Raw genomic sequence first — 14,922 nt, 5'->3', positions numbered from 1 at the left:
GTCTATGGGCAAATCAAAGGCCGAAGCCAAAACAGCATTTTACGAAAATACATCAAGAAATTATTCTAATGTGAAATTTCTTAAACTGAAATAAGCACAAAGAAAAAAATGAACACACATGTAACTTTTTAATAAATTTTTCACTTGAGATCCTTTGTCTTATTGCGTTTATACTACAGGTCTGTTTATGTATGTGAAGAAAATTCTAGCGCAGAATAAGTCGCAATATTACTCTCACAAAGTCAGGTTGCAGACTGTAAGGGTAGGCAAACAATTTCCCATTTCACCCAAGGCTTCAAAGGCATCAGACTGAGTACAGTGGGCAAACGCTACGTGGAGGTTTATGGTAAATGTGTGTCAGGGTGAGTGCGCAAACACGACGCCGAGCCAGGCACGCCACTGCATGTTCCTGAGGGATCCGTTGCAGCCAGCATGTGTCAGCGGCTTATTGGGCTTGAGGAAGGAGGAAAGAGCCATTTCAAATGTGACAAGTTATTTTGCTGCCGAACTAGGGTTAGTCTAAGAAAGGCATGCAAGTCTGAACAACAAAAACAGGGTGGATATTTGACCACTTCCACTGCGATCTACTTTAAAAGTTCAATACTTTCTTAAATCTGCAGGGAGATCATCAATCGTTGCTCTCGTTGTAATGAGAGCACACATACATAATTATGCAAATTAGCTACTGAAATGGATGTTTTGAATTAACCATTTCAGAAGACTCAGTGTTTGTGCATTATTGATTATCGTTTTTAAACAAAATCCGTGTCTCTTTTGGATTTAATGATAGGGGTTAAAAAGATTGTGACGTCAAAGCTAGCCTGCCAATCCAAAAGCATCGTGGAAGTAGGTCAACATTTTCCATCAGGTGAGCACAGCTGACAGCGCACCCCCCTCCCCCCCCCCCCCCACATTAGCTCTGCACCCCAGCTGCATTCAATGGGCCCTATTTAAATTCACATTATATGTCTCACCTTGATAATGACTGCTAAAGCCTCTATATCGATGGTTGCTGTCAGTCACAAAATGAAGCCTCAGCCAGTTCTTGTTACTGACAATAGGAGACGGAATGTTCATCCCCGATAACCTGCAGGAAAGAAAGACATTCTTTAAGCATGCTACGCTGGGTTAATCCTCGACAAATCATCTCAGGCCATTTCTGAGAATTTGCACAGAATCGGAGAGTGTAAAAAAAAAAATCTATTAGGCTGTGCTATTAAAGGAATTTACTCAGCAGATATCGCCGGCCAGATTACCAGATCATTTTTAATTTAGTCTCTTGGCAGTGACAAATGGCTTGAAACGGCAGTACTCCAAAGTTCCGGAACACTTCACAACTCACCACCCAGAAGCAAAACAAAGTCTGAAATGATGGTGTGAAGCCGGGCCCAAGCAGGAGAAGATCGGCCAAAACACTCTTCCCGATGTTCCATGGCTCGCTTACCCCTGGGGGGGGGGATGAGGGGGTGAACAGCTTGTGTCTGAACTCCTGGTTAGACCAGGTGTTTCTACGTGCTTCATTTAGAAGGCTCCAGAAGCCTCTGATCGGCAGGCGTCTGGGTCCCGGCATTCGCCGCGACTTGGTGCCCGCCCGTTTCGTCACATGCGGAGCACGCTCTCTGACAGGCGGCGAGGCCGAGCGACAGGAGCAGAGCGACAGGAGCAGAGCGACAGGAGCAGAGCGACAGGAGCAGAGCGACAGGAGCAGAGCGGAGCGCAAGGTGTGAAACTTTAACACCTCCATCTGTTCTCCTTTCTGCTCGCTTTTCATCTTCCCAGCTGGCGAATCGCTTTGGCTGCCATTTTGGCTGAGTAAGCCCCCCGCCCACCCCCTTGTGAAGTTAAAATTTTAAGGATTGCACAGCCCTAATCTGAACCCATATTATATATATATATATATATATATATATATATATATATATAAATTTTGCAACAGCATCTAAGAAATGAATAATTCAATTACAGGCAGAAGCAGAAGGCTGCTCTTTGATCTCCACCCAATAAAGTAATCAGAGAGGTAGAGGCAAGAGTCAAAAATTAATAAATAAGCCTGGGTCATGTAGACTTTCATAAGCGCAGTATGTTTGCTAGAAATAATTCTACCTGGCCGATGTATGTGATTTTGTATATATAATACTCCGGCTGAGGTGGTGGTGTTACATTCAGTAAAGACCAATGCGACGGGTGTAGGTGCATTGCCTCCATCGTCAGTGGCTATCTGCCTGCTGTCGACAGGCAGGGAGTCCACAAGAGGGCGGAGTCATTTCCAGGGCCCCAGTGGCTGTGGGGAGCTACCTGTGACGGGGCAAGTAATTTGTTTGTGTGCCTGCGGAGCGAGAGGAGGAGAGAGGTCGCAGCCCTTCCCTCATCTGTCTTTATTGACGACTGACAGGATGTGTCATTAAAGGACGCGGTCGCATGAATCATTCCCCTAATGGCCTCCACGGGCTGGAGCGAGGCCATGCCATTATCATTATCTGAAAACAGCGGCTGGAATAAAAATACATATATTCCGCAAATATCTTATAGACAGTAATGAAGCCACCAGTTCCCGCAGGCTAAAGCTACGATGCACAGGGCTTGTGAGGTGCAAGGCCGCAGTGTGCTGTAGAAAGCTTGGCCCACATGCACCACAAACCAATGCGACTTTGTTCAGGCACCAACATCTGCATTGGAACCCTGAGTTCCCCTCAATGTGAAACTGAAAACAAGTCCTCCGGAGACTGCCGAAATGCTGAGGTGAGATTGTACACTTCCCGATATCTACTGAGGCAATTCTGGGAGGAAATGAACTATGCGGTCCCTGCTCGCCCTCGCAAACCCTTCTCTAATCTGCACTCTGAGAAGCCATTCCTCACACTAGGACGTTTAGTGCACACCACGCAGCCATTCTCCGGCAAGCACATGGTACGTAGTAACAAGTCACTCACGTTCCGATGTAAACCCTGGAACTTTCTGGTTGCTGTGGCAACTACTTGCTGCCAATGCTGCTCAGTGCTAGGAACAGCAGCAAGCGCTGACAAATTGGTAATCAACACCTGAGGTGAAATTAAATGCATCAACCGTAGAAGTCCTTGAATATCTGGAATACTATTCATTGGTGTGGCTTACGTTCTCATAGTATGCTCACGCTCTCTTTAATGCTGATCAATCACAACAATTTATGTTGCTAACACACTGAAAGCCATCAAGAAGAATCTTGATTTTGCTAATTCGTTAGATTGCTTTATTTATTATGTCCAGAGTGTTGAACTGAAAAATCAAGCTCATGCCAAACAACAGACAATATTTCAAATCCACGAGCAAACAAACCTATTACATCTATCAGATGATTGCCTGCGCGCATTAAGGATATAGCCAAGCAGGTTCTGAGTCTGCAGTAATTGTCATGGAAATAAGGAAAACTGTGTCTAATGACTCCAAGGGAAATAACTAGAAATGCCTTAATTCTACTGCTTGATGGCCAAAGTCATCAGAGAAGATGCTCAATAGATGGAATTTTCCATACCAGAGAAAAACAGGAAGCGCTCATTTAGCTAATGCGTCACATGTAGTTAATTAAAGTAGTGGTGATTGTGCTTGGGTGTAATGAGCAACGGCTTTAACAGGCTGCCACATCACTCCTGACGTACCTACCCCCCCCCCCCCCCCCCAAAAAAAAAAAAAAAACAGCGAATAAAAGCCGCATGCAACAAGGGGATCTTAGCGTATCCCAGGCTGAAGCCTCCACCCGTAACACAAAGCCAGCACACTGCACGCGTCTACAAAAGGTTAAGTGTTTCTCCAGTTTGTGTGATATTTGCAGGGTCCTTGTGACATGGACAATTTTAACAGTTGCGGTGAAAGTGGGCTGAAAAATCTCAGAAAAGCTTCTGTCTCGTTAAGAGCCTTATAGGAACGTTCGTAGCGTAATAGAGCCATCTGTGGTCTCCTGTCAGACAGGGTGTGAGAATGGAGTCATGCACGTTCAGGTGACAAGCTCACTCATTCTGTTTACTCGTGCCGGATTTCCTATCATAATACAAGCTTGACTTTGGTTTTCTTGAGTCCAAACCCCAATGCCCAACCTCGCCTTGTAGGATGTTCCTCTCCCTAACCACCATTTTGTTTCCTTCCCACAGCTTCTATTAAATCCACCAGAATGTCCTTCCCTGAGAAAAGCCCAATTCCTTCTTCCTGTCCCAGATTTCCAGCGCGGCCCTTTGGTGCCTACGACCAAACAGCCACACACCAGACATCAGGCCTGCAGAATCTTCTGAGCACTTTGTGTACAATTAAATTCCAGGAAATTAAATTACACACACAGACCGCAATGTGAACATAAACTGCAGATTACAAAGCAGAGGGACATTATCTCAGTCAGGAGCACATTATATAAGGTAAACAAAAAGTATTAAGTAATTCTTTTAATTTTAAACTTTATATAATAAGAACGCGATGCGATGACTGTAATCCGTGTGAGAGTGCAGAGTAATCTCCCACGGGCCGAGGGAGTAATTGATTACACAAGGCACTCTCAAAGCCTGGCCTTTCCAAATCTCTGTGCCATTTGCTGAAATGTAAATGACGCAAACACTGAGGGGGAGAGAAAGGGGGCATTTATTCACCACGGCATTTACAATGAATTTCCTGTCTGCCTGGATTCTGAAAGCACTTCAAGGTCCCAGAAATAACTCTGACTAAATTGATAGTGACAAGAAGGTGCCATGGCGGTGCGACTTAAAAAGAGCCATGTGGCAATTTATCAGCAGCGTACCCAAGAATCTCCAATCCAGCCCTAATATTTTACTTACAGAAGCTCCGGGAGCAGAACGCGGTGACTTGGTTTTTACATCTCATGCATGTGCTCAGAATGAAAAGACAGACCATGATGCATCGTCATTGCGATCTTGCTACTGGTCACTCGCTGGAAACTCGTTGTACTTACACTTAGCTGAGGCAGCGGTGGCCTCGTGCCCCTGGGTGCTATATAGTAGCTGCGCACTGCGATGTCACAATGGCCCACATGGGTTTAATGCAGAGTTACACATTTCATTGTGGTGTGTGAACAATTCATTGGTTTTTCACCTAGTTGGCCCCTTGATGGCTGCGTGCTCATAATTTTCTACCCACATTAATTGTCTGGCTTATGCGTTACTTTGGACAAAAGTATCTGCTTAAAAAATAAATGTCAATGTAGAAAGTGAATATTTCATTTATGCTGTACCAGTGAAGGGATGAAATAGTACCAGAAACTAGTTAAGACAATGGGTCCCTTTCCCATGGGACAGAATTATTTTGTGCTAACTGTGCGTGGAAATTGTGCTCTCAAATTGTATCTCCGATCTGTAGGTAAGCATTTGTCTAATTCCGAAACAATCATGAGAGCCAAAGTGGCACAGTATTCCGATGTCCCATTCAGGGAATAAAGGATGGCCTTATTACCATCAGATGACATCAGACCTTACGCCCAGACCATCAAATCCGTCTTAATTGCTGGGCTGCTAATGAAGACTGGCATGAGCGTGCTGAAACGCTCTTGCATGCCCTCGCACGCGCTTGCACACGCACGCCCGCTGCAGCCCGGCACCGGACCACATCTGTTCCCAGCACGGCGTACATCTCAGCTGCTTCATCCATCACAGGCCTGCCCTGGAGACGGATGGGAGGCCTCTGGGAAGCGGTGAGCGTCTCTCCATCAAATTGATGTTTTGAAAGTAAGTAATCAGTGTTCTCCACAGGTACTGCTTCCATAGTAACCTCACTGCTGTTGCAGAGGTCCCTCTCCCACCAGATGCCCCCCCCCCACCCAGGAAACCCAGGTAGGGTTTCACAAAAGTATTGCATTCTGGGTACTGCTTATCCTTTCTGCAAATTCACAAATAATGTCTCACTTTCACCTTACAAAAGTACCACCCTATTACATTTCTCTTTTACACCACAGAACATTATACATTTTACATTCCCGAATGGGGGTGGCACGGTGGTTTAGAGGGTGACACCCACCCCTACACACCGCGTGTGGAAGTTTCCTCCAGCTACTCCAATTTCCTCCCACAATACAAAGATCCGTGATAGACTTTCATGGCAGGTGTACCCCAGCCTTGTTCCCCCCCCCCGACCTTCCGAAGAGGCTATTAATAGATAGAAGGACTTTCAATTAGTTTGTTGACAATGAAACAGCTGTGATGTGAACTGTGTGCAATGTGTAGCACAGTGGGTTAAGGAGCTGTCCAAAATCCCCATAGAGGGTCTGGAACCTTAAAAGGCACTTATCTGATAATACTCCAGGGCCGCTGGAGATCCTTCCTTGTGCATTGCTTTTCAGAAAAGCATCAGCTAAACAAACAAACATATAAATAAGAAGTAAAAAAAATGTAATCTCACTATAACCACAGATGCCAATGTATACGCAGGAAGACCAATTGCTTGTGGACGAGAGATTTACAGATATCCTAGACCTTCCTCGCAGTCCCCTGACACACGGCACTGCTCCCATTTCACCCCGTAAGTTGCATCACTAAACTCCACTTCTCCAGAAAGCCTTCCTCCACTTACTCTGCGCTGTGAGAGTCCTGCCTGAACACTCTCAGGGACCTCGCTTGGAAGATTCCAGATCCCCTGCATTCCGACTCGGAGCGCCCCCGGCTGACAGCTGTGGCGTACCTGACAGTGATCCACCGTGCAATTCATGAAATAAAAATTATACCTATTTGCTGGCCTGCTGTGGCATTAGATTAGCATTGTGCTTGGCTCTGTACCAAAGAATCCATATATAAATATATATAGTTTTTTGTTTCCAGAGATGTCAAGCAGTGACATTATAGCTCTGAACAGAACAGAGAGACATTCTAAACCTACGAATGTCCTCAGAAGGCTGTTATCCGGATACATAATTCATTGGTATTCAGTCCCAGACAATCGGATTACTTTAAACGATGGACTCCAGCCCTTTGACAACTGTGAAATGCAATATGTAATATGTTTTCAATTGGGGGGGGTTACCTAACTGTATGTGAATTCTTATTCCTTTTCAACTAGTTTGCATAAATATAAAAACAGGAAACCTTTTGTAGTCGGCAGGTAATGCTAACGCTTCATCTGAGCCCACCTCAGATTAGCTCATATGTAAGTATGGTTACATGTAGACAATTAAACCTGCCACGAAATTAACTAGCATGCACTGTAGATTTTCTGGGACTTGCTGGCGACTGAGTCGACGCTGCAACCAGCAAACATACTATACCAGAGAATTAGTTGTGAAAACCAGGTGACCCAGTTCAGGGTAAAGGTGACCAGGGCTGGCATCTTCATAGCAAATGACTCACTCAAAAAAAAAAAAAAAAAAAAAAACACAAGATGTATACTGTTGTATCACAGACACATGACATGTGGTTTTTAAATAGGGATGGCAGAACGGGGTTTCCCAGCGATGCCTCCAGGGTCTTGGTACTGAACTCATTTCAGACCGAGTACCGGCTGTGTTTCGCTGTAGGGCTTCTGGGAGGCAGGAGGGGAAGGCCATAGCTCGAGCATCAGAGCAAATCACATTGCTGGGCAGGTCAAGAGCTTGACTTGCACCCAGTCACCCGTGGTAATAACTATAGAGTCCCAAATGCTATTTATTTTGGTTAAACCAGAAAACTGATTCACTAGACATGTGGAATTTTTATGGCTGCCACTGAAGCATGGGACAGGAGAAAAGCAAATGGGATTCTGGGACTGACTGGTACGACAGGAAGAATTATTATTCATTATTACACTCGGCTATTGGTCATAAACAAACAGCAAGCGAGCAAGAGAAAATTTGGGAAAGGAGGAGGTTAATAGGTTCCCTAAATGGTACATTAGAGAGGAATGGCGTAAAAATTCACACAGAGAAACCTGAAAGTGTCTTAAGATAAGGAGAAGAATCTGGAAGCTTGAGAGCTACTGGTTTGCACAGCACATCTGGCCCAATGCGACAGTGAACCAGAGAGGCACCACATGTTGCCTAGTGATCCTGAAAGTCGCTCCAGACTGCGTTCTGTACTTTACTTTTTACGAGATGCGTCCCGGTGTTTCCTGCCATTAAACTCAGACAAAATAACCTTTACAGTAAACAGGACAAAAATGAAACCCAGCAATTAATCACTGTCATCGCCGGGTGCGAGGTGCGGAACGGATGGCCGCTGCAGCTCAAGCTGTCGCCTGGTGAGGGCGCTCTCTGCTCCCCTCGCATGCCCTCCCTGTGCCCTTGAGCTGGGTGGGATTCTGAATGACACCGGAGGCTCTGGAGATGCTGACAGGCTGCAATTAGCTGGCTGGCCCCTCCCCGCATGGGCGCCAAGCCATCCAACTCAATTTGGAGAAGTTCTCCTTTGGCACGGACTCCGGCGCCGTCCCAGTCCATTTGCAGCCGAGGCCTGGAATGTGCAGCGCGTACTAATTGCACCACTTGCATCATCACCATTGCAAAGAAAAAAAGAAAAAAAAAAAAAAAAACAGAACAGGAGAGCATGCAGAAAATTCCAGAAACAGGAACTGGATATAATCGAGAACTGTTCAGATGGGCTTACTTACTAACCACAAAAAATAACCTAAAAAAGACAAAATGTTTGCCTCTGCTTGATTTTAGCTGAAAAGGGCCTTTTCTTAATAAACACAGGAGGGCTGGAAAACCCTGTAGAAGGAGGAATCGCAAGAAGAATGCGGAAAAAAAAGAATAAAACTTCAGTGAAGATTTTCACAATCGTAATCGAGAAATTTGTAGCTTTTTTAATCACAACTAAGTGCAGCTATAATGGGATTTATTTTTTCCCTTAGTGTGATTTTGACATTTAAAACGGCAGTAAAACGCAGAAGATGGAATTTTTATTTCTTTTCCATTGTACGCTGCAGTTTACGACAACAATAACGCCGATCGGAAACAAAGCAGTTCAAAGAGAACGAAGATAATGCAGCTATTTTTTTTTAAAAAGGCTGAACAAGCAGAATTGAAGAATTTTGTTTGTTTTTGTTTTCTTTTCCATTTTCTATTGTCCAAGTACAAGAGCTGACTCAGTAAAGCGCAAAGATTCTTCGGACCCCCCGTGGCTCAGCCCTGGTATCGCTGATTTATTTAGTTTTTATTTATTATTGTTTATTTAAGTTCTGGGACAATACATCACACGGGGGACCGGGGGCCGCGCCTTGGAGCCGGTGCGGCAGCTGAATGGCTTTCATACACTTGAGCGGAGTAAAGGAGCTGCAGATCTCAAACAGCACGACCATAACGCTCTGTGTACGCATTACGCACACCGCCCTAGAAAGGACCCGCTGAGCTAATAAATAATGTAATCTATTTAATTTGACTGCTGACTAACGTAAGTGTATTAGAATGAAGCCGGAGGAAGGCATTCCTGTTACAGAGAAAACCCCCCATTTGGGCGACGTTCAACTTTATTTCCTTTCCGTCCTCGTGCTTAAGAGGAATTATTGGCTTTGTGTGGCTGGAGCAATGGAGACCACAGAACTAGCTTGCAGTCATAGGGTCTCCTAACAGTATGGGGGGGTTGGTTACTGCAGTGTTTTGCTGGAGATCTCACCTAAGAGGTTGTGACACGGACTGACTAGAATAAAGGAGCACGGATCTGGTGCTGATGTCACTGGGTGCTGTAGGGCAGAGGACGTGCTGCCTAAGCAGACCCTGCCTGCACTGTGAGCAACCAGGATGCAACCCCCCCCCCCCCCCGCCCGACACCCAGTTCTGTGAACATCTGCCAGCATCCCGCCCCTGTTTCTCCTGACTGAGCATATCCTGAAGCTATCACAGCCCAACCAGCAGGAACCTCGTGAGCCCAAAGTGTCCGCCGCTCCATCCCACGGGTCCGTTTCATCTGCACCCCGGGTGGGGGGGGGGGGGGGGGGTGTCGCTGTGCCAACTAGGACTGGAGACGCTACAGCAAGAACCTGCAAACTTGTTCAGCTACAGACAACATGATCAGGCCCTGTGAGGTAGAATATTCCGGAAATATATTTCTTAAATGCAAACGAGGTCCCAGTCAAGTCATTCCACAGCTGCTCTGGTACCAGGTGACATTATAAGCATCACAGTGGACAATAACTTTGTGCTGCTCAGTCATGGGTCGGTTGTGCATCATCTACGAGTCGCCAGAAAGCAGAGGGAAAAAAATGGCGAAACAAAATATTTACACAGGCATTATTTTCTTGTGTAAAATGTGAATTAGTGGTGCTTTGGTTCTGTAATATTTAAACACCCAAAAATATCAAGTATATATTATAAATAATCCGAGCATGTACTTTCAATTTGCCACTGATTAGGACACATCTGACAGATGAATACCAAAGATCTCTCAAAATTCAGAAGCAAGGAGTATTAGGTGAAATTAAATTGGATAAAATCGAGCCTGGGAACCTACCGCTTATTTTTGTGAGTGTGGCAACACCGTGTTTATTTCTGATGACATCTGCAAGAGATGGCAGAGAGTGACATGTGTCCTGCCACCACAGGGACCACCTGGCACAGCTGTCATGAATAGGACTGCTTCTCCACAGAGGTTGCGTTGCAGTTCTTGACATGACAGGAAACGCTTTTGGGATCAGCCCGAAATTTCTGTGTGCACGGTTCTAGGAGGTAAAGCCTGCATTGAGTACAGAAAGCTCACACATCTCCAACAGGCATCCCCCTGCTCCGATATCCATTCTCATGAGCTTTGGAGTTCATTAAATGTGAGGGTAAACTCTTCAGTCAGTTGCTTCTATGTGGGTGTTAACACTCATATAAATATCATGCTGCATGTTCCTCTTAAAACATTTAATATCGAGGATTTATGTGTTAAGTGTGAATGATTTCCCGTGGGAAAAAAAAAAACATGTAACCTTATCCCGTATCAAAGGCAACGAGGTTGTTGCGTAAGGAGACATCTGTCTGGATGGAGACACATGGCAACGGTGCAGCGCTGCCCCATTTGCATGCAATGCATTAATGCAGCCATCTTGTATGTGTCATGTGCAGTTTTGCAGCAAGCAGTCTTATCAGCATTGCAGCCCAGACCAGGAGAAGGGCTAGAGGCGGAGCTGTGGGTGGGATCAGTGATGGGTGAGGGGCGTGGCCAGGGGTGGGGTTATTGGTGGGATCAGGGATTGTTGAAGGCCGTGGCCAGGGGTGAAGCTGTGGGTGGGACCATGGTTGGGTCAGAGGCGGGCCTGGCACACCCAACCCAGGTTGGGGAGGTGGCTGGGACTATTCTGAAGTCATATCACATGCTCTCTCTTGGTGAGAGGAGCTTCGGAGTCAGCAGGAACCCAGGAGACTCTCTTCCCCGGAAAGGCTGGCTTTCAGCTGCTGCAGGAGTTAGCAGCTGCTCCTAAACGATAACATCGTTAGCATTAAGGGACATGGCGATGCAGATTCATTTACTCAGACCCGCCACTGTAAGAAAATAAGATTGCTACACAGCCAACCATTTCACAAATAAGTCGTATTTAAACTTTGGTTTGTGACCGAATGGCAATTCAGATCTCCTTCTCCGTGGTCTGGGCACACTGACCTGCGTTTGCAGATATAGAATAACTCCTGTGATGTTCTCGGTAACCCCTGTACACAGCGTCCATAAAACAAACTCGCATTGATCGGTAGGATGCGACGCGGGAGGGGGGGGTGGGGAGAGCTATGTACGACAAGACAGATGCACATTTTAGTGCCCTTTGATCTCATTTCGTGGCTCCCTGGAGTCATCGTGGGCACGGCTGAAAAATCACCACGGCCGTGTGCGTGTCCAAATCACAGGTCGGGGCACCTAGACAGGCATGAGGGCCGCCGCTGCTCCAGGATGGGGGGGGGGGAAGCTCTCTGCATTCGTTCAGGGGGCAGGGATACAGAGATGCCCATGTTTCTGAAAGCCGTGAGGCAGCGGCTGATAATGCGATCGATACCGCTGTGGCTCCTTCGAGGTATATACATCACGGCGCCCACTTAACTGCTTCTTACCTGAACTTTTTCGGATCCTGAAGAGATGGGATCATTTAACAAGGTCCAGGGCTCATACACGGGATTAGACTTCCGTGGCCAGTGACTCACGTGAGAACACGGCCTTTTTACTGCAACGGCCCGCCGTATACTGTAAAGACTCGTCATACAAAGGTGGTCCGTTAAATGCATAGAAAACAACAACAAAAGAAGCTGAGGTTTTCCATACTCTTTCAGCTGCGGTGATCTGTCGTTTTTCACACCGAAATTGCAATGAGTGAAAATCTCAGCATACTGCTGGTCACGGTGACACAGCCTGTTACTACAGCACAATGCAACGAACGGCCGTGGGCATTACTGAATTTTACACAAGCACATACCCAGGCACCAAACTCAGAGTCATTGCCCACAGGAAGCCGCTTAATATCTATTACACATCAATTGTGTTACATTCATTATAGCTATGCTAAAATATGGCTATTTTCTCACACCGTGAGATTTCCAAAGGCACCTTTAGTTCTTCATCCTTTTACCACAGAGAAAATAAAATATCTTAATGAAAACAAGGCTTCGTCTTCATACCGAAACTACATTGACATTTTAGCCCGAGGTACCTGTAAATGAATTTCAGTCACTAGAGTAAAAACCATCAGGATAAAAGTTAAGAACCATCAGGAAACTTTCAAGAGAATACACTCTATTTGCTATACAATGCATTTTTGTATTTATGTATTATTTTAAATATATAACAACAACAATGACTATATAAATTTAATCCAGGTTGAGGTGAGCCTATTCCTGTGGCAGCAGGTAGGGGGCAATCCACATAGGATGCCAGTCTCTTAATAAGTAAGTTTCAACAGTGACTATCTTTTCTGAAACATTATTCTCATTTCATACTGATCAGTTAAAAGATCAGATTAAGAATATCTTAAATAACAGCTAAATATCTTCTGCTCTCAATATGTTTCCTTTTACGCAAACTTACTAAACAGTAAAAAAACCAAATCCATTACTAAACTTCGAAGGGATTCCAGTGTCCATTGAAAGGGACATTTTACAAACATGATGCAAATATGAATCTTGGAGCTGCACCACAAGTTCATTGAAAGATAAAGTAATGGATTCACAGTTTTACATTCTGCATTGCAAAACAGATCAACTGCAGAGGGGACATTCAGTTCCGTAGTCTGATAAATGATAGGCAAATCTCCTGTGGTCATCATTCAGATCATTATTTCACAGTGAATTGTAGGGAACAATGACCTTCCATGACAATCAATAATCACAACAGAGTTCTGCCAAACATCTTCATTTAAGGCGCCTGAGGTTTGGTATTGCCTCAATCTTCATCTCGCTGGGCGCAGATGTGAGAGGACGATTAAAGTGGCTCTGGATATTTTATGTTGCTTTTGTCCCTCTCAGTCATCCGTAGCATATAGAGGTACATCCGACTGATAAATTTAAAGGCCATGTCTGACCACGCCCTCTGTGTTTCTCTGTCTGCATCTTCGCACATTTTTCCTGGAAAATTCTTCAACTAATCGTGTGTCCCCCCCCCACTCACTAGAGCGATTTATTGGGAGAAACAGCCTGTGACCACTAATCGAGAAGGGAACCGCAAAAACGCAAAATGCGATGGATAGTTGAACAAGTCCCAGTAAAACCCCCTCACCTGAACAGAGCAGAGATGATGAACAGATGCCACAGGAATGGCGACTGACTCTAGAGTAGAGCGATTTGTCCAGCCAAGGTGGGGCTATTGTTATGTTCATAACAGCACTTCCTACACAGCATGACAGACAGAGCCTCACATTTACCATGCGAGATCTCAAAGGAACCCACAAAGTATTGTGATTTCTGTACCAAGAACAAAATAAGCCACATCAATTATATGCCAAATTCCAGAATGTGGATGCTATTATGTAATATTTATGTAGTACTCCCAAAATAGGAATTTTAGGTATAAATTAGTTTTAAATACTCACATACCAATTTCGATGGAATTTTCCATAGAGATTGAAAAGCCGGATGGTTAAAACTGGCTGTTTAGGTCTGTCTTTAGGATCTCACCTAGCTTGGATTAACTGGACCTAAGGGACAGCCCCACGCAAGCAAGCATAGGTTACGAGGAGCAATTACAGGATACTGCTGACACTTGCCAGACAGGTTTATACAACCATGGTGTTGTGTGGCGGGAATTCTGCCCTGGCCTGTGACGCCCCAGGCTTTTCAGAGCACCCATCTCTCTTTATTGTTTGCCACCTGATACCTGCCTACTCCAACTGCTGCTGGACACACTGCAACACTGCTAGCAAAACTGCAAGTTAATCACAAATGGGCAGATGACTGGGCTCACTATGAAGACAGTGAGAGAGAGAGAGAAGCTCGATAATGAGGCAATTAACTCAGTATAAGTTGGGCTAAGATGCGCTCGTATTGGAGCATCACTGATGGGGTCAGCAAACCACAGAGCAGATGAGTCTGAAACATGTCTCACAGCTACTAAGTGATCTGTAAACGTTTCTCCTCTGATCAAAAACGCTGAAATTCCCGCCAGTTCTCATGCGCCTCTCAGCAATGGTCAGAATCCTGACCTGTCACAAACCGTATGACATTGCACAATTCCCTGGAGTTCTCCATCTATGGCTGACAGATACACCCAACAGACAACAGCAGGGAAATCAAACAGCAAAATACCGTTGTGTATATTTCTGAAACTAAATAAAGCGTTTTACTTGACATGAAAAAATGAGGTCTAAAATTCTACCACTTTTTGAAATACACGATTTTGCTTTTGCACCAGGTGTAAAAGTTTGCTCTCTATGCTCTGAGGCAGAGCATCGATCCATCTGTTCATTCTCAATAATTCATCCTTATCCAGTTTGGGCCGCGGCGATCCAGAGAAAGAGCACGGCGAAGGGAAGGCCCCAAAGGGAACTCCAGCCCGTCGTGGAACGCTCTTGCACGCACCCGCTCCCACAGCTACACGC

General features: G+C 45.3%; 1 protein-coding gene across 1 annotated transcript in view; it reads right to left on the bottom strand.

Annotated features, from left to right (window-relative positions):
* csmd3b (CUB and Sushi multiple domains 3b) overlaps positions 1-14,922 on the bottom strand; it is a 421,904-nt gene that overhangs the window by 175,464 nt on the left and 231,518 nt on the right. Inside the window, exon 7 of the mRNA XM_048993485.1 lies at positions 975-1,087. Coding sequence (XP_048849442.1) covers positions 975-1,087 — 113 coding nt within the window. The remainder of the gene's footprint in view (positions 1-974; positions 1,088-14,922) is intronic.

This window comes from Brienomyrus brachyistius, chromosome 23, assembly GCF_023856365.1.
Source record: "Brienomyrus brachyistius isolate T26 chromosome 23, BBRACH_0.4, whole genome shotgun sequence".
Taxonomy (NCBI): Eukaryota; Metazoa; Chordata; class Actinopteri; order Osteoglossiformes; family Mormyridae; genus Brienomyrus; species Brienomyrus brachyistius.
The sequence above is the reverse complement of the archived record's forward strand: the minus strand, read 5'-3'. Positions and strand labels throughout refer to the sequence as shown.